Source organism: Antechinus flavipes, chromosome X (assembly GCF_016432865.1).
Source record: "Antechinus flavipes isolate AdamAnt ecotype Samford, QLD, Australia chromosome X, AdamAnt_v2, whole genome shotgun sequence".
NCBI classification, from domain to species: Eukaryota; Metazoa; Chordata; class Mammalia; order Dasyuromorphia; family Dasyuridae; genus Antechinus; species Antechinus flavipes.
Window position 1 is genome coordinate 72,369,706 of NC_067404.1, and position 25,678 is coordinate 72,395,383.

The 25,678-nt window shown below is 38.1% G+C and overlaps 1 protein-coding gene across 4 annotated transcripts in view; it reads left to right on the forward strand.

Moving 5' to 3' along the window:
• The window catches only part of DIAPH2 (diaphanous related formin 2), a 737,850-nt gene that overhangs the window by 333,379 nt on the left and 378,793 nt on the right, over positions 1-25,678 (forward strand). For all 4 annotated transcript variants that reach the window (XM_051967764.1, XM_051967765.1, XM_051967766.1 and 1 more), the window contains 2 exons: positions 21,596-21,694; positions 23,598-23,692. In XM_051967764.1, the coding sequence (XP_051823724.1) occupies positions 21,596-21,694; positions 23,598-23,692 (194 nt within the window). The remainder of the gene's footprint in view (positions 1-21,595; positions 21,695-23,597; positions 23,693-25,678) is intronic.

Sequence of the window (25,678 nt, forward strand, 5' to 3'; positions counted from 1 at the left end):
AGAATGCTAATTATCTAGATAATTAGCCACTTGAAGAAATAGCACCGATCCCTCTTTACATATGTGTTCAATATATGATCAATGAATTGGACTAAATTTTGAATAGCAGTTCTACTGGCACTGAGGATCAAGTGTTTGGCTTGGAATCAGGAAGATGTGGTTTTCACTATGGTTTCTCACATTTTATAGTTGTGTGACTCTGGGTAAATCCATCAGATTACTCCACCATACATTTTATCCACTAGTTGCTTTTATTCTGCCTTTAAGCTTACCTAAAAAAGACACTTGACTTTATTCTAACATCCCCTCAGACTGTAATCCCATGTGTTTCCTTCCTTTCTCAGCCAAACTCCTAGAAAAAGCATCCCTATTCATTACTTCCACTTTCTCTCTTCCTATTCATTCTTTGATTTTTTGCGATCTACTTTCTGCTCTTTTGGTAATCATTCTTTCCACGGTTACCAAAATATTTTTTTTAAAAATTAAGTTTAACATAGTAGTACCAACTTTGCAATATTTGATGATCTCTTCTCATTCCTTCTTCTTCTTAACCTCTTGGCTGCACTGAGCCCTATTCGCCACTACCTTCTGCTCCTAATTTTTCTGTCACTCCTCTCCCGGTTCTCTTCTTAGATGTCTAGTCTTTCCTAGAATCTATTGTTGGTTCATTTCTGAGTTCTCTCTGTGTTCTCTCTCTTGTTTCTAAAATAAAGAAGAACTGAATTCAAATCCCACCTGATCTTGCACTGTGATTATGGGCAAGTTATTTAAGCTCTCTAAGACTCAATCTCTTTATTGTGAAGTGAGGGGATTGATGACCCCTTTTTTCTAGTCCTTTCCAGATATAAAACTTTAATCTATAATCCTCTGCAAATGTTTCTAGCCCCTGCTGTCTCGGAGTTTCAGTCCCATGGCATTATCATCATCTGTTAGGTATTTCCAACTGGATGTCCTGAAAACATCTCAAATTCAGTACTGTCCAAAAAATGGAAGTCATTGTCTTTGGCTTTTTTCTAAATGTTCCTTTTTCTGTGAAAGGCACTGCCTTTCCCTTCCACCCCAGTCTCCTGGGTTTATAAGTGCAGTATTCTCTCAGACTCATCATTCTCCCTTATAACACAAATACAATAAGTTGCCCAGTCTTAGAGCCTGTTATTTTCTTGTTTTAAACTTTGTGAGCCTTCATTTCCTCAAGGGGAAAATGGAGATGATAATTTTTAAAAAGTGAAACAAGCCCTATCCTCAAGTAGCTTCCCTTCCTATTAGAGAAGATACCATGTACATAGATAAATTGATACTGAAAGAAATATTATGATACAAATCATTACAAAATGAGTCACGAGCAGTTGAAGAAGTAGACAATAGGAAAGGATTCTCATTGTTTTCAGCTTTAAATGAGATAATATGTTTAAAGTGTTAGGGTTTTTTTTTTTTTTTTTTTGCTAAAAACATTTTATATATTATATATTACGTATTATATATTATGTAATATATATTATATAAATGTCAATAGCTCTACTTATTTGGTACAATAACTTGATGCTGCAGGATTTTGCCATAGGGAAATGGGTTAGAGCTGCTGCCTGCCACTATTAAAGGATTGAAAAATAGAGATCACTGCTTCCTCTTTATTAAGTGGTCTGCTTGAGAAGGAGATGATAAGTATAAAGAGGCTCCTTTCTGTCCTTAGATAGGAATCTATTTTGATGAATTGGTATGGAAGGTTAAAAGCAATTTTGTAATATTTAATAGAGACAACATATAATTCCAAAAGATGTGTTTAAAATATATTTCACTAGAATAAATTTTAATCTGAAGCATAGTCTGATTGTATCAGTTGATGAATTTTTTAAATCACTCAAATTTGAGCATTTGCTGCTTAGTTTCCTAGCAACTCATTCCATCTGTTTTTAAAAGCTCTCAGACACCCACCTTGACATGATGTTGTGGAATTTCAGATCGTTCCTAATAGGACATAATTTTTTATAAGAAGTAAAGAGGGACAGAGTGAACTCTTTTTGAAATGATCAGCTTAAAGCCATTTTCCCATTTTGTGTTGACTGCATAGTTCCCTTTCGGGAATTTCCTTTATGAAAAGGTTCTAATGTAGCCAAGACCTAACTCGTTCCCTGAGGGTTTGTTTCTTTGTTTTTTGACTAGGAAAGTTTCATTTTATTTTGTTCAATGAATGAATGAATAAAATTAAGTAGGGAGTGACTTGGTCAGACCTGTGCCTTCAGTTAGATGGACTGGAGAGAGATGAGACTTGTGGAAGAGAAATCAAATTACCTGGCTATTGAAAAGAGTGGGAGTATGGACAAGAAGGGCATAAGATTGTTTATGGATCCTCAAAAAACTCTGAGAGTTAAGTGTCTTTATTGTCCCTACTGAGTTAAACTGAGGAACTCAAAGGTTATGTGACTTTTCGAGGGTCACACAGCTAATAAGTGTCTGAGACTGGATTTCAGCTCAGGTCTTCCTGACCCCAGGACTGGTGCTCTAGCCACTGTGGTACCACCTGGCTCCCTATTTTACTCATCCAGGCATGAGGAGATGAGGGACTATATCTGACAGTGTCAGAAGGGAGAAGGGAATGTATTCAAGAGGTATTACAAAGGTATAATAAACAGGTCTTGCCAACAGATTGGAGTGAGGATTCAAAGATACTACTTTGCAGATTCTGACCCTTTGTAAACAGATTTTTAATCGATCATTCTTTCTCCACATAGATAATCTCATCTTTTTCTTTCTCTTCACTCTAACATTTCTTAAAAACTTTGTCTATACCAGTTGCCTCCTGAAAAAAAAATTGTCTGTATTTGGTGCCTCTTCTTCCTCCTTCTACTACTCGATCTCAACATCTTACAATTGGATTTGTGTACCCACCACTCTTCTGAAGCATCACCATTCAGACTATAAATATCCCTTTTCTTCAGGCCTCATTCTCCCTCCCCTCTGTAGCTTTTGAAGTACTTGTTAATTGCTTCTTGCTGAAGACTTTCTTCTCCCCTCAGCTATGTATATGGACAACATAATTGCTTTGTTTTCTTATCACATTTCTAACACTTCTTTCTCAGTCTTTGTCAATAATTCTTTTTCTTCTTTATGTTCTCATATGTTGCCCTCAGGTTCAGACTGCTAAAATCAAATTTTCCTCAAAAACCTGCTGTAGTCCTGACTTCACTGTTTCTTGACTCTCAGACTACTATTTTACCTAGTCTCTCATATTCATAATCTTGGTGTTTTTGCTGAGTGTACCCTTCTCCTCCCCTTTCACATCTAGTCAGTCACCATCTTCTGTCCATTATATCTTCCTTATTTGTCTCCTCATCACCTCATTGCTTATTTGATCTGCCATTCAAATCCTTGACCTATTGATATATTAATAAGTACTAATAAGGGCCTCATTATTGCTTTCCCAGTTGTAGATCTTCCAGTCTTAAGCCCTCCTATAACCTTTCATTCCTCTCTTCAGAACATTGCTAGAAAAAGCTTTCTTTCCCATATATCTGGCCATATTACTCCTCTTAAAAACCTTTAAGTGACTTCCTGTCAGAGTCCTTTCCTGAACACTCAAGGCTCTCCACAATAACTGATGCGGGGGAAAGATTACTTTCTAGATTCCCACCCTCTCCTAGTTAATAATGTAAATTGCCCTTTAACTCACAAATCCTGGTCCCTTTGAATTCCTATAGAAGATCCCGACCTGTCCCAGCCCCACCTGGGTCTGAGCCAACTTTGGGACTACACCCGAAAGCCCCTCGAGCTAAGTCTCCTATTATAAAAAGGCCATGCTGGGACCCTCTCTTTGCAGAGATTCCAAACATGGTAGCCATGTGAGGACCCTCTGTCCACTGGACCCTTTGTCCAGTGCCCTCCTTATCTCTATCTTCACCTAATAATAAACCTCTTTTATCAATCTAGCTCTCCGGGTCAATAAATGCTTTTATTGGGAACTTGCACCGCTACTAGACCCCATTTACTGCCATTTCCTTGCACCGAATCCAAGGGGGTTGCAGGGGAGCTTTGCTTGACTCCCTATACTCCAAACCTGCCCCTAGACTTTAACTAAACCCTAATTTCATTTAGGTACCCCAAATCTAGACCTCAACATAACCACCCTTCCTTCCTAGCCTTATCCCTTCCTTCTCTTGTGATCTTTGCACTTGAATCAAATAGGTTTCTTTTTTACCTATGCCCCACCGTCTTCACGTAGGTAGGTGTTACTACTCTCCTTTCTCTGTGCTTTTGCTCATGATATTGAATAAGTGGAATAGTTTCCCTACCCTATTTCTGTTAAAATTCCTATCTACCCTCAAATATCATTTCTAAATAAAAGCTTTTCCTGATCCCTCCACTCTCTCAAAACATACATACATAGTCCTTTCTTCTGTACCTTCCCAGTATGTTTATTGTGTATGAATGATAGTTGTTTCTATTGGTATCTTTTATATTTATTACCTCAAACTTCATGAGGGCAGGTACTGGGTCTTAGCTACTCTTTGTAATCCTCTACTGTCTAATATAATTATACCTTAGACAGAGTGGGAATTTAGGAAATAGTGATTGCATTGACTTCATTGAATACTTCTTATCTTATGTATTCTTTTCTGCTTATTCCATGAAGTTTATGTTTTGTACATGCTCCTTCATTGAGCAAGTTTTTATCATAGAATTGACCTTAGAGGTTTTCCTTCTGCAGAAGGGCTTGTTTTTCTGTCAAGGACAATGCAAATGCATTCAATTAGTGAGGGGGCCACGTGTAGTCTCATTGGTGCACTTCATGCCTCTGCAGTTGTGCTTGGTGTGGTGGGCAGCTTTCAGAACATTTATTATGCCCTTCTGCTTGGAGGTTGGCACAGCCTCAGTAAGCTGCCCAGGTTTTTGGGTTGCAGCCGATTTATTTTCCATAGGTAATGGGGTGGAGAAGACCTTGATGTAACACAACACCCACAATGAACATTAGAAAACTTATAACTTCATCAAATGCTCATTTTTCTCCTACCCATTAAGTTGTGGTGGTGATGGTATTGAGTGGTTTTTTGTAATCACAAATATCTTCCTCACATATTATTGAAATCCTATCTGTAGTGCTGAGTTGTTTCACATAACTTGATCTGCCTGATGGCTAGTTTCCTCAAGGACAGTTGTAGATAAGTCTTATGTGCATTGGGTGCTCTATATATATATTTCAGAAGGCACTAATAGACTGGGTGTAGAGGATTCTTAGTGTGACACCTTCATTTTTGGTTTCTACATCTGTTGTGTCATCAGAAAATAAAGGGCAGAGAGGTGGGTCTCTATTGACCATGGACTGAGTGATTTTATCAAAGAATAAGAACCTTTGTAAATGCTCTATCATCTTTCTCACTTACCTTTCAATATTGATGCATCAGAGATTGCTGAACAGTATAGACTTTTTAAAAAAGAATTTTATTGATCTTTTCTAGCAAATCATCATAGGGAGAAGGGAATAAGTATTTATACAGGACCTACTATGTGCCTGGTACTGTGCTGAACATTTTATTTGATCCTCACAGCAACCTTAAGAGGTAGGTGCTGTTATTGTCCCAATTTACATTTGAGAAAATGAACGCAGACTGAGATTAAGTGATTTTTTCAATCTCCCAGCTAATAATCCCTGTCAGAGGCTGGAATTGAATTCAGTTCTCGGCACTCTATTCTGTGTTCCACTCATTGCCTCTGATATAGATCAGTTTTATGCTGAAATTATCTGTCCTAGTCAAGTTGCTCTTGAATGCAATACTTCTGTGCTTTCTTATAATAGAAAAAACATATAAAACTCTATCCTGATCAGTCCTTTCCTTTAATAGCCAAATCATGTGTGGAGAAGAATGTCATGATAGAGTGGAAAAAGCTGTGTATTTGGAATCAGGATACCTGGTGGAGGCTTGGCTGTAGAAATGCTTTCCCTTTGCTGAGCCATGGTTTTCTTTTCTGTCACTAATTCCTAGTATTGTTGTAATATGCAACTGAGATAATGTGGGCAAGACATTTTGTCATCCTTAAAACAGTCACTTACTAGCCATGTGAAGCTGACCAAACCAATGTACCTCCATCTCAGTTTCCTCATTTGTAAAAATGGGGATATTTATAGTACCTCCTTACCAAGATTATTGTGAAGTTAAAAAAAAAAATGTGTATTTCACTTTGCAAACCTTATGATGCTATCTAAATGTTAGCTCTTATTTGGAATCTTCACTTAATGGCCCACCGCACCAGCCATCCGTCATTCTCTAGATCACGCTACATAGGCCTTCCTGAGTACCTCCTTTTCCTGCTCCACTTTGTAGTTCCACTTTATTTGTGGACTTCCCCCAGTTAGAATTTGAGCTTCTTTTGAGGACTGGTCTCTTTTGCTTTTAGTTTGTATTTGTATTTCCAGCCCTTTGTAGAGTACCTAGCACTGGTAAGCCCATAGTAAATACTTTTTGACTGATTATTTAATCTTGCTCTTTTCGCAGAAGCACAATTAAATATTGTCAAGAGGCTGCATAATCTAGCATTTTTTTTCTCCCACCTTCAATACACTGGTATATTCAGTTCCCTGTGCTTTCTGGGTAGTGCCTAGGGCCACGCCCAAGCTTCTCATATATATATATATATTTATTTATTTATTGTAAGGATGATAGAATTGTCGAGAGAGATTATAGTTCTATAAATGGAGTTACTGAATTCCTTTATTCCTCAATTCAGAGCTTGCTCTTCTTGTCATTAGAAGCCACAGAAAAGAATTGATAGTAGTAACAGAGCACACACACACAAAATAGTCCTTGACCTCTTAAATAGCTTTATTTCTATCACATTTAGCTTTCTATATATGCACAGATAAATACTGCTTGAGAGCTACAATGTGAGTTATTGAGACTAGGGTCTTCTTGTTGCCTAGTGTTTCCAGTGCCAGATATGGAATTGTCACCCATTCCCCTCCTAGTTTCTCTGATCCTTAGTCTGCATTTCAGAGATTACAGGATCATAAATTTAGATCTAGCATGACCTAGTTTATCTGCAGCACAGAGAGGTTAAATGAATTTCTCATTTTAATGACTTGGAGGATTTGAACTTAGGAGTTTTTGTTCTTATCCTCTCACAAATCCTCCACGGATAACCTGCCCAACATACTAGAGGCCTGCCTACATAGTTGCTAGATGCCAGTGCCATCACTAGACTGTGCTTCTACCCACTTTTGATGTCATGATCTGAGTACCTGTCTCTTTTTCTATCCATTCATTTCCAGAGTTTTGAGTGACATCAAAAACTGAACTTGCTCTTATTTCTTTGTATTCTTTATCCTTGTTGTTCTTTATGTGAATTTCATGCAATAATATCCTTTTACATTCTTATCTCATAATTGTCCGTTCATTATGGCACATGTTTGTTTCCAGCTACAAATATTACTTGATTACTGGTCAGAGAATATTTGAGGGTATGACTGATAATATCTGTACCTTGCCTGCATCCTGAGTAGAGAGGTATCCCAGCATGGTAGCAGGCGCTGCTGAGATTTTGAGTACGAGGGCTTGGGTTGAAATTAAATTTTCTGACTCCCTAGTCCGATGCTTTTTTCTCTCTAATTCCTGCTCACTGCCTAAAGCTATGGTCTATGCTGAGGATAAAGTCAGTAGGTCCTTACTTTAAAGAGTGGTCACATTTATATGGTAGCAGGGTTGATGGGCATCATGGGAAAACACCTCACTTGAAACATGAAAGGTCTCAGTTTACTAATGTATGATTTTGATCAAGCCATTGGTTCTCTCTGAGTCTCTTAAGTTGTTTTGAGTCTTTTTTTAGATTATGAATGTGAGAGAGGCATTAGTAGTAATGGATTGGACTTAGAGTCAGATATGTCTAGGACTGCATTTTGGAATTGGTAAATATTATCTGTGTTCTACTATGGGTAAATCATCAAACCTCACAGGGTCCAACGTGCAGATTAATTGTAGGTTTGCCTTGGTCAAAGTGATTTATGTATTAGGAGAGCTGTAGACCATTTTGGAGGACAGAGTATTAACTTATTTAGCGGGGTTGTATCAACTCCACAGAAACAATGTATTTAGTGAAGCAAAGATCAAACTGCTATTAGACAGAGTCACATGGAAACATTTTGCTAGGATAGAGTTATAAAGTGCTAGTTCTAAGTCTCTTCTTTCTTTTATATTTAAAGAATTCAAGGCAATTCTATTGTTTTTGAAATTCATTTTTTCTTCGTTAACAAGCATTTATTTTTTTCTTCTTCCCACTCTCCCTGCCTAGAGGAAAAACAAAAACCTCCTAAAATATGCATGGTCAAATAAAAAACAAACACCCTACCACCACCAAATTTCTTCTTTTATCATGCACCCATCCCCTCTCTGTTAGAGGTGAGTAGAATACTTCATCATCAATCTTCTAAAATCATGACTGCTTATCACATTGATGAGAGTTGTCAAATTTCTTTCTCAACTTACTTTCTCTCAGTTTTCTTTCTCTACTTTCTCTACTTACTTTGGTCTGCATCAGTGCATATAAGTTTTGACAGGTTTCTTTGATACTATCGTTTTTTTATCATCCCTTGCTTAGCAGCACATAATAATAGTTTCTAACTCTTTGCCACTACAAAAAAAGAGATGAGAAAGAAATGATGGGGTCTGAATACAGACTCAAGTATATATTCTTTCCCTTCCCCCTTCCCTTTCTCTTTGTCATTTATTTGTCTTCTTTCACAAGTTATATTTTACAGTAAGATTGTTTAACATATCAGGAAGGGGAGAGAAGAGGTAGGAGAGAGGGATAGAATTTAGAATTCAAAATTTTAAAAATGTTAAAAATTGTTTTATGTGATGACCACATATTTAAAATCAGCTGGAGTCAGGAATTCAGGTTAAGGGAAAAATCTTCAATCTTTATTGAAGTGAAGAGGTGAATAAGGATTGCGATAGCAATATGGGCAGCTGCAACAGGAAGCCAGCTAACAGAGGGGGATCTGAGCTGAAAGGCCGTAGCAGTGGCAATGCGAGCAGTCTCTCCTTCCCCTTCCTTTTCCACTCCCCTGCCTCCACCCACCAAAATTGTCATTTCCTATACAACACATCAGGACTTGCACAAAGAGTGGGCAGGGGCCATTCTTTCTCCAAGCTTATATATTAATAGAGTATGGTCCAATTACTATTTAGCCTCACATGCTTGGGACCTCAGTGCATCAACTCAAGCCTCAGCCCATTACAGTTTTAATGTAATTAGGGAAAATAAAATAATATAGAAAAAGAATATTACTGGTCCAAGGCTGCATTGCTCTTGTTTTTAAAAACATTTGCCTTGTTACTCTATGTTACTTCCCTGTTAATTTTTCTTTCAATTTAGTCAATTAAAATCCTTATTGAAAATTAGATTTCTCCTTGCTCCAGCATTTACAAGAAAATAACAGCATAACAACTGTAAATATTCACAGAACAAACTGGCTTAAATGATAAATTTATATTGTAGGAAGAAAGTTAAACCAATTCCCAGGTCTAGGTGTTGCTTACAAAACAGGTATTTTGGATTTTAAAAGTCAGTAAATTGATAAGTCATTGAGAGCATAGAAAAAAAATTCTATCAAACTGAAGTCAGAGTGGCCCTGTGAGTTCTCTTGAGCCTTTTAATAATTAAGCATGTTCAATCATAGTATCTGATGTATTTCTTCATGAAGTTTTTGTGTAATTCTGATAGAAACATATCATTTATAAATCTTGTTTTCCTTGTCAGCTCACTTGTGTGTTTAGCACACTTCTTAAAGCTATCACCATCCTTCCTTCTCTTTGCTCTGAAGGTAGCTTGAGGCTGGAATAGATCAGTAAGTTTAAGGCTTTTCCGCTCTGAAGCTTTTCCATCTGCATTCTTTCTTCTTCATCCTTTTGTTCTTATTCTTTCCAGGATTACTCCTTGGTTCTTCCTTTTAAAGTTTTTTCTAACTTTGCCAGTGGAGCTGTAGTAACACCATCATCCCTTTCTCTCAGTCATTTCCCATCTTCAGCTTCCTTAATTCTTAGGGACTCCCAGGCCTCACAGTTTGCTGCACTTATCTGATCCACCCAAAACTTTGCAGACACAGCAGACAAGGCTGAGTGCTCTCTAGTTGGAGGATCCTGATTTGTTTCTTTTCAAACAGTTCTCTTATAGTTCTCTCCTGAAATCCCAGTTCAGAATCTCTCTAGGGGCATGTGGAACAGTTTGTATTGAAACATGTAAGAAGCTATATCTCTGCTTGAATCATGCTCACAGAAATCTGAGTGTAGTCATCTCATCATTTTCCTCTTCTACCTCTTGCAGGCTCAAGGGTAAACCTTACTACTCTGATCATCTTGTGATATGCCCCCTCCCCAGTATCTCTGGCCAACATCATTCTTCCTCTTCCTGCTCACAACTTATTCTTTCCATGTTGTTCTACATATTTAATAATAGCAGCAGTTCTTTGAGAAGCCAATTCCAAGAAAACTATACATTTCAGATGGGTATTGCTCTGGAATTTCCTGTCCTACTTTCAACTTTATCTGTATATAACACATACCATTATAGCTAGGGTAAGAACCTTTTATCTTAAAGAAAGAAGAAAACACACCCATACATGATGAATAGTGCCCAGTCAATCTCACTTAAATGAGTAAATGTTTATATGCTATGTTACATCATTTAACATTAATTTTAAAAATCTGTTCTCCTGGTACTGAGAACGTGATCTTAATGGCAGACTTTGTTTTCCAAGGAGCACCCTAGCTCAGAGAAAGTCATTACAACCTGACTTTTAGGTGATGAATTATTTAGTCATAGGGACCCAGGAAAGAAAGAAAACCACAAAGTGATCTTTTCAGGGCAGCTCCTTTTAAGTTATGCAGTGCTTTGGGGCAAGGTGACAGAAAAGCAGGCTTAGAAGGCATTCTAAGCCTTGTTTCCTCCAAGCTTTCCTCACCCCCCCCACTGTTTTCAGCTGGGGTCCTCAACTCATCTTGGGTGAGAAAAGAGGGGCTCATGGCTGTCATTGAGGTCCCCTCTGATTATCTCAATCCCTTGTTCAGTAACCTTCAGTGATTTTACCAAACATATACATTCCCAACTTTGAAAGTCTTTCACAACCTGACTCCCTAACGTTATTATACGTCATTCCCTTTCCCATAATATAAAGTCCAACCAGAGTGGCCTTTTGGCTTTTCTTCCTAGCTTTTTTCTCTGTGCCAAGGCACTCAGCTGCCCTTTATGCCTTAGTTGTCCCCACCTTCCCTCTGCTGTGTAGCATCTCCTCTAGCTTTCAAGACTGTTGGAATCTTTACAAACTGCTAACTAATTAGAGTTGATCTAGAGTTGAACAAGAAGATGTTTTGGGCAGAACCTGAAACAAGGTACTAAGTAGAACTAATTAATACAAGGCTTGTGTTCACACCTTTACTCATTGGAGTCCACAAGTATGCCAGCTTCACAAAGTAAACTTTCTAACTTCAAGGGAGTCCACACCTCCCTTAAAGCTCTTTGGGCCAGAGAGCACTATGGGAGAAAACCCATAATCCCATTCTCTCAGAAGATTCACATATAAGGCGAGAGAGCTATTCCAGAATACATTTTCCACTTGGCTGGCTGGTCGCAGAGGAGAGTTCAGCTGGACTGGAGAGGAGCAACTCTGGTGTAGACAGAGAGCACTTTGCGGAATTACGCCAGAAGCCCTCTCTCCGAGGCAAGGCAGAATATATTCCACTTGGCTGGTTGGTGGCAGACGAAGAGTTTTCAAAGGATAAAGCTACGAGTGAGAGTTCAGTGGACAAGCAGATTCATCTTCATCTCACACCACTGTAGTTGGTGGCTGGGCTCCTGCACTTCCCCCACTGAGACCAAGCTGGTCTGAAAGACTCACCAAAAAGCTAGCCGAGCTCCAAGAGAAGGAAACAAGAGATTCATTCCATCTCTGTGCTGGCTGGAGGCTGAAGAAAGCAGAGGCAGAGGCTAACGGACAGAACCTTTGGATTTGGAGATATTCGGAGGGCCCTAAGCTAAACCGGCTGTGTTTGGAGAAGAACAAGAACTCCAACATTTAAACTCACTACACAAGACTGTTCAAAGGCTGCCCCACACTTTCTGTATCATATCTTTTGTGATATCCCAAGCTCCCCTCCTGCTTCACTTCTTCCATATAGTTGATCTTGTATATATTTTGTGTAAACTTATATGTATAATGATTTAATAAGAATGAAAAAATTTAAGTTCTTCAAAGTCCGAAACTTTCATTTTTATGTTTTTGTTGTCAATATTTGCCATAGGGCCTCGCACAAAGTAGGTAATAAATGCTGGTTAATTGCTTATCCCCTATTCTGTCTGAAAGCCTCTGAACATTTCCCCTCTTTTTTTTTTTGCTTTCTTTAGATGGTCCATCTGCTTGCCTGAGCCAACTCCACCATATGTATGCTTGATCCATCTCTCCTCATCTTCTCTTGTGTATTGTCCCCATAATGCCTTGTTCTTATGCTCTTGCTATCTCCTACCCTCATTATCAAAATAGAAAAAAAAAAACCTGCTTACATTCATTGCTTATACCTTCTTTTGTCTCGCTTTCTAACCTCTTGTAGCATGCTTTCCAATCTTATCACCAGATTGATCCTATTCTCTCCAAGGTTACTGATAAATGATTTCATTTCAAAACATGTTTTATTGCTCTCTTATTTTTATATAATTTCCCAATATAGCCCTTTCCCTTTCCCACTCAGAGATCCATTCTTATTATAAGGAATAAAGAAAAAATCAAGAGGGGAAAACTGCTTAGTGAAACTAACCAACACATCAAATAAAATCCAACAGCATATGCTATGTTCCACCTTTACAGTCATCCCCATCTCTGCAGAGAAGTGAAGGGCTGTTCAATGCCAGGCTTGCATATTTTAATTATACTTCATTGAATTTTGAGTCAGCTAAGTGCTCCATTGGCTGTGTGACTCTGGGCCAGTCACTTAGCTTCTGTCTCCCTTGCTTTCTTCATCTATAAAATGAAGATAATGATAGCACTTATACCTCTCAGAGTTGTAAGATTCAATTGAGATTATCTTTGTCATGTGCTTAGAACAGTGCTCGAAACATAATGACTATTTCCTCCTTCCTTCCCCTTCCTTTCTAACTCTTTCCTTCCTCTCCTCCCTTTCTCCTTTCCTCTCCTTCCCTCCCTCCATCTCTCTTTTCCTCCCTCCATTCCTTCTTTCCTTCCTCCCTCTCTCCCACCCTTCCTTCCTGTATTGTTGTCCCATTCCTGCTTGCTTCACTTTCTGGCAGTACGTATGCATCTTGTTGTAATATTCATATTTACCTGTTTTCACACTGCATTAGTATTTCATTATATTTAAGGACTGCAATTTATGGACCTATTCTTCAGTCAGGGAGTATCTACCTTATTTCCCATTTATTGCTACTTCCCAAAGTGCTGTAACATATTTTGCTGTATGTGGCATTTGTTTGTCTTTCCCTTTCTTGTAGTAGGCATCGAGATGATACAATGCACAAAGCACTGGACCCAAAGTCAGGGAGACTTCAGTCAGACGTCAAATCTAGCCTCAGACAATTATTAGCTGTGTGACCCTGGGCAAGTCACAACCTCTGGTTATTTCAGTTATCCTATGTATAAAATGGGGCTAATAATTACATCTACCACCCAGATTGTTGTGAAGATGAAATATCTATATAGCACTTAGCACAGTGCCTGAAACACAGCAGACATTTAATAAATATTCTCTTCCCCTTCCCCCATAATATAATGCCACACTTACTATTTATGTGACTAAGCAGATGAGCTAACCTTTATCTGTCTCAGTTTCCTTTGTCTGCAAAATGGGGATGAAAATAGCACCCATCTCTCGGGATTGTGGTGAGGATGAAATATGACAATATTTGTAAAGACTTAGCATAGTGACTGCCACAGAGTAGGAGATAGGAAAATACTATTATTAATATAACGGTCGTAGGATATGCCTAGCAGTAGACTCTTTGGGTCCAAGATGTTCAGGGTGTGAAGATTTAAATCCTCTTTTTTAAAGAATAATTCAAAATTCCTGCCAAGAATGGGTGGTTCAATGCAAAACTCCTCTAACAGTGTATTAATGTGTCTGTCTTTCTGTAATCCATCCGCAATTGATGATTCACTCATTTCATCATTTTGGCCAATTTGCTTGGTGTGATATGAAATGTCAAGCTTTTTTTAAAAATTGCCTTTCATTATTAGTGATAGACCATGGTCATTCACATGTCTATTAATAGTTTGTCATTCTTATTTTAAAAACTGTTGGTTCATATTCTTTGGTCATTTATCCATGGTGGGGATGGCTTTCTGTGTGACAGATTTGTCGTAGTTCCCTATGTTCTGATATCTCAGACTTCAGATACTTATTAATTATATCTGGTGCCCTGATTTCTTCTTAATGGATTGTTTCCCCATCATTTGTTATAGGAGACATGATAAGCAGTTGTTCTTATCTCCAGAGGATGAGAAAGAGGAAATGCCAAAAAGGACAGTTTGCTTAGGCATCAGAAAGGACTGGCTGCAAGTGTGATTAAAGATGGGGTTGGTGTTTCATGGGGCACTGTTGGCATCTTTCTCCTCTCAACCATCTGTCTTGGATGCTTTAGTAATAGACCTTTGTGAGGCACCTGTTGAGTTCCTTTTGGAACTCTGGTTCTCTGGCCATTTGTTTACTGTCCCCTCTTGTTAAGCAAAAGGACTGTTGCCTCAGGTGCATTACGCATGTCATTGGTGGGGTTACAAAGCAGACCGTTTGGAGGTGAGAAATTGAAGTGAAATCTTGAGGAAATTGAAGACAAGCATATTGTGTTAGGTTGGTAGTATAAATTTGTGCTATTCTTATGTTCCAGTGCATTTTCCTCATTCATAATCTTAGGAGGTGGTTTTTTGGGTTGTGAAATTCATCTTCAGAATTGTGAAAGTTGATGGAATTCTGCTCAGTGAAATGTACATACGGTGAGCGCCCTAGCTTCATCTCCAGGCAGATACCCAGAGACTCCCATAGATTTGTGATCTCATCGATGATCTGCAAAGGTATTTCTTTCAAAGATAAGCGGTTCACCCTATATGTTCCCAGGCTTCTTATATAATTCTGGTCCACCTTCTCCAAAAAATGTGGAGGTCTGTCTGCTGGGAAGGAAATTCAATGTTGAATGAAGGAGGACCCAGAAGAAGAAGTTATTAAAAGCCTAACAGGAAAGACCCGGGACAGTTTCATTCAGCAGGCAGGTTGTTCTATCTCCCAGTATGAGATAGGCAGCACATCCCATTTTCAAGCTTCTGAGTAGCATTTCAATCTTATTTTTCTTTCTTTCTTGTTGTTTTTAGAGAAAGCCACAAACAAGTAAGCCCTTCAAACTTAGAAGATGATAATCTTTGACCTTTGCATGCTGCCACCTGGGCTGTTGAGCTCCCTCCTAAAATATAAAAAATTAACGGCGTTGTTAAAGCCAGTGTTCGGGTGACATTTAGCTGTCGCTAGTAATTGGCTTAATGAACAGGTGTACAAGTCTATTAGTCATGCAGATGTTAATTTCAGAGTAACATGTGCTCCTTGGTTTGGGGGGTGCTTTTATAAACTCCAACCAGTAAGGTTTATTCCTTAATTAGGGCCTCATTATAAGGTATTTGTGTGTGATTCCTGCCATTAGGAGCGTTAGTCTTGTTTGAATATGCTCTAAACTTCTGGAACACTTGTGGTAATGTCATCTCGATTACTTAAGGTACCACGTGGGTGTCACAATGAATTTCCCTTTCTGGAGGCTGCATTAGTTAGTGCACAGCTGTAGGCAATAGGGAAAGTCCAAATTTCACAGCTGTAGCAGCACATACTGTGACTGGTTCTAGTGAAAAACAATTTCTTCCTGCATATTGCATCAGCTTTTTCTTTACAAGCTTTGGTAAACAAATATGTTACTCTTCACCAAATAAACTGGAAAACAATTGAAAAGCAAAGCTTGCTTGCTTACTAGCTTTGCTAATCTGCTTTGCTATTCTGGCCTGGGCCTTGCCAGGTATCCCCAGGCAGTTGGCCTAAGCGTTCTTTTGGGGGGTGGGGAGGGAGATTTGTGCCCAGTGCCAGAACTTGGACTCTGCTGTCTTTAATTACAGGATCTTTCTAGTACCAAAGTATTAAAGGTAATAGGGAGAAACCTCCTCCTTGGCAACATCGCAAGGATTGTGCATTTGATGGAACTTCTAGCACAGTTTCTCTGTCCACTTTAGCTAGATACTTTTGGCCTGGCTCCATTTTATGTTCTAAAGATTGATACACAGTGAGTGTTCCCTTTGTCTGCTGCGAGAAGAGAAAGGTCAAGAGTAGGGGGTAGAGGAGGAGATGATAGACATTTTCAGTTATTTGAAGGGCCTTTATCGAAGGAGTAGTACCTCCTTGGGCCCTGAGGGCAGATCTTGGAACAATGCTTTTGAGTTGCTAAGAGGCGATTTGGGGGGGGGGTAACTTTCTAAGAATCGTGCGGTTCACTCCCCTCTGACTCTGCATGATCTCATTTGGGTTTTCTTGGGAAAGATTCTGGAGTGGTTTGTCATTTCCTTCTCCAGCTCATTTTACAGATGAGGAAACTGAGGCAAACAGGGTGAAGTGACTTGCCCAGCATCTCACAGCTAGCAGGAGTCTGAGGCAGTGCTTGAAGTCAGGTCTTCTTGATTACAGGCTCAACCCTCTATTCACTGAGCCATCATTTCCTAAGAATTAGAAGCACCTGAAAGTAGAAAAAGGGGCTCTGGGGAAGCAGTCCACTTCCCCTCCCTGGAGATATGGAAGCAAAAGCTGAAGGTCCTGTTGTCTGGTAGGTTGTAGAGTAGATTTTTCTTTGGAGTGGCTTCTATTCAGTGGCCCTTAAAGGTTTATCCTACTCTAAAATTAGGGGGCATTATACATTTCACCAGTTGTTTTTTCGGGTATCTTTGATGACACATGTAGACATTTATTTATTGGAGTGTGTATGTATATATACTCTATGCTTTTATAATGTACATATTGTACTCTCCTTTCAGTGAATCATTGTTTTCAGTACATGAAGGAAAAGTGGTAGTCTTTTCTTTTTCACAGACATGCATTATGTTATGTATAGATAACTGATGTTTCACAAGTATAATACTCATCTTTTAATTACTCTTTCTCATAATGTGAAGAGGATCCTCTGAATTGGGTAAATTTTATGCATCCAAGCTATACCATGAAAAAATATCAGAAATCAGTTGAAAATTTAGTTGAGCTATTGTTGAAAAGTAATCGATATTTTAAATTACATGCTAGATTCCTGAATAATATTAATAGTCTCCCGACTGCTAGCTGAGATTTCCTTCCATCAACTTGGTGCTAATCTATGCCAAAATTTTGACTTTTTCCCCTCCATTATTGGAATGATTCCTTCCAGGGCAGGGACTGTTTTGGCCTTTGATTGTATCCCCATGGATTAACACAGTTCCTGACCCATAGTATAAGCTTAATAAATGTTTATCATCTGGGTGACTGACAAAAATATTTAAAATAAAAGGACATCGGCTTATGTCATAACAGTATGGATTTTCAATATAGCAACCGATTTCACTTTTTACATGAAATGGATTAACTTAATGGGCTAAACACTTTTGATTATAAGATATAGTTTAGCCTCAGAAGGGACCTCATAATAACCTCATGATCACTGTCCAAAAGGTTTTCAAAGTGTGATCCCTGGGGGCCCTGACACCCTTTCCTTGAGCACAATGCTTTTTTCACAATAATAGTAAAATTTTTTTGATTTTCAATAAAGTAAACATTGATGAAAACTCCTTGAGGTCTTCAATCATTTTTAAGATTATAAAGGTATCCTGAGACACTTTGCAGAGGGCAATCCTAGATTACAAAATTATAGAATTTCAGATCTGGGAGAATCCTTAAGAATTGTTTTGTTATCTACTCACCAAGTGTTCTCATGGTCTCGCCCTATAGAATCCTAAGGGGAGAGGACCCTACCCTTGGAGTTAGCCTGCTGTACTTTTGTACACATTTTGTAGTTATGAACCTTTCCTGTGTATCAAGACTGAGGAGTAGCATATTTTGGGACAAAAAATATAGGATATAGCTTGACTACTTAGAGTCACAATACCTTCAGCCTTAACTTACTTTTAATGTATTTTGGTTCTGTGAGGAAGCAAGTCACACAATCTCTTAGTGACTTGGTATTATGCCGCAGTTCCCTTTTATTGTCCTGACTCAGTTTCCCTATTTATCCTGACTCAGTCCTGCCTTCTTTTTTTTTCCTTCAGTTTCCCTGCTTCTCAGTTCTGCAAAATCTCTCCTCCCTCTTTATCAGAATACTTGATAAGGATAAAAGATCTTATGTTTTAGAATATCAGAATGCCTCTCCCCATCCCAAGCTATTAGAATATCAGATACTGTCTTATCAAGATGCCTCTCCCCATGTCCAGGTGCCGCTCCCTGATTATGTCATCCCATCTCCAGGAGCTCATCCCACCCTGTCAGAGTCCCCTCAGCACCCTGACTCCGCCCCTGCCTCAGTCTACCCCCTGCATCTGAGCCATGTGTATATAAGTCGTTGAGAACTCACCTCGTTGGCTGGATTCTTGGAGATGATAGTCTCATTCAGCCCTCGGATCAAACCGTGGATCCATTTGGTTCCAGTATATCTCTCCCATCTAATAAATTATTAAATACTTTCGAATCTCTATCTTGCTCAGTTTCACCAGCATTACCTTGGCAGTTCTAAGACTTTAAGTTGCATTTATCCATTGTACAGAGAATTGCTTCATTGGGAGTTTTGTATAATAATGGAATAATAGAGTTGGGAAGAGAGAGAAAGGAGAGGAGAGAAAGAGAGGGAGGAAAGGAGAACAAAAGAAGTTAAGCCCAAGTCTTTTAGTCATCTGTTTTGTGTCCCTGGATCCAGGTAACTGAACTAGAAATGATAGAAATCTTGGGCAATATATGTTCTGTCTTAGAATTTGTGATAGAGTCATCCAGGAAAGAGAGTCATATTTGAATGCACCCTATATTGACTATTAAAAACACTAGAAGAGGCCTGGGAGAATAGTCTTGGAAGCTAAAAGAGCAGAACCTCCTAAGAAGCATTGAGTACCTCATATATTCAGCTAAGTGGAGGCCTAAGAGAATGATGCTTTAGAAAATCTATTGAATGGAACCATTTGGATGACTTTCTTATCAGCATAACACTGTCCAAAAAAAAAAAAAAAGTATTTACTACCAGTATCATCATGGTTGTCATTGTTTTTAAACAGTGTTGATTTAAATACTCAAATTAGCACAATATGTTGGCTTCAACCCCCTTGGCTTTCTAGGTTGCATTTGCATGAGGAAGCATCTCCTCAAAATATAGTCCTCATCCTTTAGAAGGATATGTTTTCCAGTTATGCCGATAAGGAATAAGAATTCTCGTGTCACCCGTGTTTGGACAATAAAAACATCGTGTTATTTCCATCCAAGTAGTTCACAATTTCCAAATTGGTCTGAGTCCAAAATTGTTTTTGTTTGTAGTAGAGAAACGTGAAAAGATAAACAACTCCGTAAAAATTTGTAGTCACTGTGGAACCTAGCAATTTTTAACATATCACAGTTGTACTACTATAGGGAGAAGTGTGATGTTTCAGTGCTAATCAGGAAGCAGTCCCTCAAGTGTGAGGTGGTGATTTCTCAGGAAAGCATTTAGCAATAACAAATACTATTTCAAAAAAGAGTAGCTCCTCGTTTGGGTATTGCATTGAAAGTTTCTTGGCTATTAGAAAAGGTGAGTAGCTTCAGTGACCTATTGAATTGTTTTCAGCACTGGATTTCACTCATTGATTTTTCATTGTCAGTTGTAATTTCAAAAATTTGATCTCAGGTTTCATTCCTTGAACCAGAATATTCCTTGACCTCAAGGACTCCACTTTCTAACTGGGGACACAACATGTAAATACCTAGATAAAGAAATTTATGTAGGTAAGGTCCTGTAAAGGAAGAATGAACAGGGAGAGAAGGAACTAAGTAAGAGAAATTTGAGTGACCAGGAACCCTTCCTGCAGAAAGTGAAATAAGACAGGGAAACTAAGAAGCAGAGGTGAGGAGGGACACTATTTCAGGCATGGGGGAAGAGCCAGTGCAGACACACAGAGATGGAAGCACCATTTTTGAGGAACAACCAGTAGTCCTGTGTAGCTGGATCCTATAGGTGTGGACGGGAATAAAGCATAAGAAGATAGCAAAGGCTGAGTTGGAGGCCAAACAGAAGACTTTATATTTGGCCCTGGGCATGTTTGGGAGCCACTGCAGTTCAGTGTAGAGGGCAACATGGTCAGCCCTGAAGACTTGAGGAAAAGACTTAGTCACCTGTGATGGTGACTGAGGAGGAATGCTTCCTCAGCAGGGAGGAATTTGAGGAAAAAGCAGCTGAGATTTTCATTAGGAAAGGAAATTTCCTTCCATAGTATCCCTTACAATAATAAAAGAATCCCTTTCCCTTAAACAAAAAAATAGATTGGCTTCTCCAGAGCTGGCAAGGCAGCATTCTTAAGCTGCTTAGGCCTTTTTTCTTGCACTACCAAAATATTTCTGTTCAAATAGTGTGTTGTAGTTCAGTTCTTCATATGCTGGATATTCAGGTTTATATTCAAAGGTAATTTATACTTTGGAATGAATATTCTTCTGCTTGGTTTCTTGTTGTGAAGTCTTGCTTTCCAAGTTCTGTGATGTGCTGGGGGAGGCCTAAGCTTGGCTTGATTCAGGCTAGCCCCAATGGGGCTCAAGCCCAGCTTTCTTCCTCTGACGAGAGAGTTGGCCAAAGGAAATAATCTTAATGAACCTCGGTGACTTTTATGTAACTCTAAGTTTCATAAAGTGCTTTACATAGGTTGTCTCATTTAAGCCCCCAAACCACTTCTGAGTTGGCTAGGACAGGTTTGCAGATGAGAACAGGGAAACTCGGGAGTTCCAGTGATTTGCCTTTCATCACCCAGCGATTGAATGTTAAAGTTGGGATTTGAAGCCAGGTCCCCTTGACTCCAATTCCCTCCTTACTAGAGGGAGATAGTAGATTTTCAGATACTTTATGTATATTCATAGTGATGCCAATAATAGGATTATGAGACATAAGTCTTCTCTAATGTTGCCAGTAGACTCAGCAGTATTGAATTAGCAGATTCCTAGCAGTTAATGTTATCTCTGCTTCAATATAATAATATTGAATGAATCAACCATATAGATTAGAAAATGTTGTAAAAGGGGTATGGAGTGGCCACCATGTCCAGCCCAATTAATCTGATTTTACTGTATATTAATTACAGTGATATTGTTGGTAATGGTAGTGATAATTAATGTTACACATTAGGTAAGAAGCAACGATTGATTTTGGTTCTCTTTCACTTATCTGTTTTGCTTAAGTGCTAGTATTTAATTTGCGCAGAAACCTCTAAACAGGTCTATATCTTTCTGTTTCTCCTCCTCCTTGAAGTAATGAAATAAACACATTTATTGATTTCAGAATGAACTTTATTAATGTAGTTAATATGGCTTACTCTAATGTTGCAATTGTGTATTTTCAATTTTTTTTTCAGCTAAAAAGAACATCGATGTCCCCGAAGAAAAGAAAGTTGCTGCCAAGAAAAAAATTAAAGAACTGAGAATTTTGGATGGAAAAACTGCTCAGAATCTCTGTATGTAAATCATTCTTTGGGGTCCTCTTCCCCCATTTTTACTAAATTCTTTAAAGAAAACTGTGAGTTCTTAACTTCTTCAAACATGAAATTATCAGCTCAGTGTTATGCTTTGCTTGTTTCCTTGAATATTCTTTTCTTCCAGCTAATTTTTGTCTATAGGTTTCCTGGGAGAAGGTCGTTTCTCTTTTTTTGAGATCATTAAAAATCAGTTGCAATCATAGCTGATAGGTGATAAAATTGTTATACATATTAAATAATTCTGAAAAAGGTTCCTTTGAGAACTTTACCTTCACAATATTTGTCTTAGTTCTGCTGTCTTATTTTCTATTCTTTTCTATCTCTCTAAAAGGTATGTAGGTGATCCTTCTGAATAGATGTACTTTTTGCACAAAGATGGCAAATTTTCTGGGTTTTTTCTGTGCATACAGAGGACTCTGTATTCAAAATATTGTCTGATCTTTGAAACCTGTAGCTAGCCACTTCACAATTTGCAAAAGCAAATATGTAATTGATGTTCTTTATTGATGTATACATCAAAGTCTTTAATCTGGGATAATTTTCACTTGTGACTCTGGGGTCACAACATGCTCAGTGGAATATAGTCAATGGCTAGGTGAATCGTTTGCTTATGTATCAGAGTTGTTTTTTTTTTTTTTTTTTAATATAACAACAGCATTTTTTTTTAAAACAATGACTGCAGTACTATATCAAGGTTCATTTCATCAAAGGTTATTATGCAGGGAATATGAGTTGCTTTATGGGAGGATTCACTTGGATTCTCCCATTGACTGTAGTGGAGATATTGGGACTGGGCCCACACCACATCTAAGAAGTGCTTTTATATACCATTATTCAGCATGTAATTAGCAGTTTCTCCTTAATAGTTCTAATAATAATGCTTTTTATTGGCCCTTGAAACCTAACTTAGTAGTTCTTAAACTCTAATCTCAGGACCTGTTTAAATCCTAAAATATTATTGAGAATCCCCCAAAGAGTTTTTTGTCTATTTGAGTTATATCAATTAATACTTTTTGTGTTAAAAATTAAAAGGTCTTAGATAATTTTGAAAATGATGTTTATCTCCTGATATTTTGGGTATTATGCTTTGAGAAGCACTCCCCTAGATTACCTCGAAAATCAAGAGCTTTTTTTGATTTTCTAAGCAAGTGAATCACTCGCTTGACTAGTGCAGTTCTAGGCACAAGAAAGGGTTTCACAACTTTTGGCACAAATTTAAGTTCAGTGGAAAACTGAGATGAAAGGGTATTGCTTAAAAAAATAAAAAATACTTTCAGAGAAACTGTGGTACTTTTGTGTGTATAGTTTGCAAATGGCTATAGGAAGACATAATGATATGTGTCCAGTTAAATAAATGCTTTACAGAGGAAACAGCGAGTCCAAATAGAAAGCAGTTCAGACTACTCTGAAGGAGTCCCAGCAGGGATGCACCTAACATTGACTATTCAGACACCTTGAATTTTTTGAGGAAAAGGAATCGCAGTACTAATGATATGGTTACTTAGTAGGTTACTATAACTTCATGCCTGAGAAAAAGTAATTGAGCTGTTATCTCTCAATCATCTGGGGATGCTTTTGACTATTTCCACTGGAGCTCCTGCTTTGAGATGAAAGGAAACACCCTAGGAACAGAAGCCTTATCACTTTGGCTTCATTTGTAATAAATATATATATCAGCAGTGAATCTTGGGCTAGAAGACCACAACATTTGTCTGGGTCTTGGTCACATTGACTCGTAACAGCTTTTAATAACAAGTATGGATCTCATGATTAGAAGTGGCTCTTGCTTATGTGATGAAAATAAGAACAAAAATATGAAATATGCATTGAGAGGTTTGATTTTTAATATTGAGATTAATTTTTATTAAATCTCTTATTTTAGCAATCTTCTTGGGTTCTTATCGCATGTCTTATGAAGATATAAAAAACATCATTTTGGAGGTGAATGAAGACATGTTAAGTGAATCCTTAATTCATGTAAGTCAAATTGGTTCATAATGTTTACTTCATTGTGCAGAAGATTTTTCTAGATTATTGTTTTCTTATCGAGGGGAAAGCTTTAGATGTCCAGTGTTGTATATTCAGTTAATACTAAGTTAGGAGTGTTGAGGAACATTTGTAATAATTATGCACGTGGAGTATATTTTTTATTTCTGAAACAAATGATTATCAAGTGCTTGTGCACAGGTGGAAGGAAACCTTTGCTATGACCTATTCTTCTCTTCTATCTCCCCCTTCCCTTCTTGATTTGCTCATTTAGAGATAGTGTGATATCATGCTATTATTTTGTGTAAGTTACCACTTTAGTGTGAACCTGAAAGTCTCTTGGAGTACCTTGCACTGTGCTTCTGTACTTCAAGCACCATGACACTCCTGCTTCATTGGGTGGGAATATGCAATTGCATCATGGCTTATTAGATCTCTGGACATGAGAAATACCAAGCAAGTTTTTAATGAGCTTGTACAGTGTTTCTCTTATTCCCATTAAGATACACATACACAACAATTACACTTAGAGACATTTTTTTGTGGGTTAAATATAGCAGAAAAATGATCCCTGACATCGCTGTGTGTTACGAGCACTCATTGTGTATATCACTTGGATTCCAGCAATTTCATACTGCATCATTTTAAATACTTAACTTCGAGCTCTTCTTGCAGTGGAGACTCCTTCCCTGTGGGCTCTCTTCCTTTTCCCTTTTGCTGCATCCTTTGGTTCTTCTCTGTTCCAGACTTTGGACACACATTGCACTTGATTCTACTTAGACTAAATCTAATTAAAACCTGTTTATCCTTTCAATTAGCCTCTGGCTGAATGTGCCAGCGGGAAAGTCAGAATCTTCCTTAACTTGGTTCTCAGTGTTTTTTGCGCAGTGTCACAATGGTGAAAAGAGTGCCTTTGCTTAATCTTAACCTCTTAGTACAATAGCTGTTTCTTTGCTAGGAAGAAAGTGGGCCAGAATGAAGTGTCCTAAAATAAGAAACATACTGGAAACATAGAGTGATAATAACACACAATTTTGTCCCTTACATAAGTTAGGCTATGATGAGTTCTAAATGATTGTTATTAAAAATAAGGTCTGTAGAAATTCACGCAGGGAAGAAATCCTCATGGTTTACTTTGACCAGTGAAGTCTTAGGATACAATACAGCTAACACTGATTAGACACCCACTCTGTACAAAACACTATGCTAAACCCTGCAGGGGCTGCCAGGTTGAGCAATGCTGTGGTTCGTGCTGTTAAGAAGATAACAAAATGCCTCTTGTAATTCACGGTAACATTTGATAAACTCTAATTCAAAGTACCATGTAATAAGTACATTAGAAACATATAAAGAAAGGTACTTCATGAAGAAAAAGCTTTGTGGAAGAAATTGCGTTTAGGGTGAATTTTCAGGAGGCACAGGAATTAATTCGATGAAGTAGAAGAGGTGGGTCAATCTATGCTTAAAGGAAAAACCTGAGCAAGGGTATGGAGGTGGAGGGTGCAGTATGGGTTTGGATTTAGAGATTCGGTTGAGGGTCGTAATAGGAGATAAGACTGCAGAGTGAAGTTACCAGCTTTTAGAGAGAATTCAACTTTACATGGGAGCCAGCAGAATGTTTTTTTTTTTTTTATTTTTTATGGGAGAGTAACTACCAAGTAGATTAGAAATAGAAGTTCAGAGTTGCTTCAAGAGTCCTTGAATGCCCTCCTAAGGATTTTTGACAATTTGAAGATATTTAGAAAATCCTAAAGATGTTTTTAACAGGAAAACAACACAATCAGATGGTGTTTCAGAAAGATGGTCTTCTGGTGTCATAGAAGTTTTTAGAAGGAAGATTTGAGAGCCAAGAGATTAAGAGTTAGACCCACATTGAAACTACCATAGTAGGACTGACTAAATTAGCAGGTAGAAGAAGCTTTACACTAGAGGAAGTGACAGATGTGTTTTTTGATTGCTGGGGAATAGGAAAAGGTA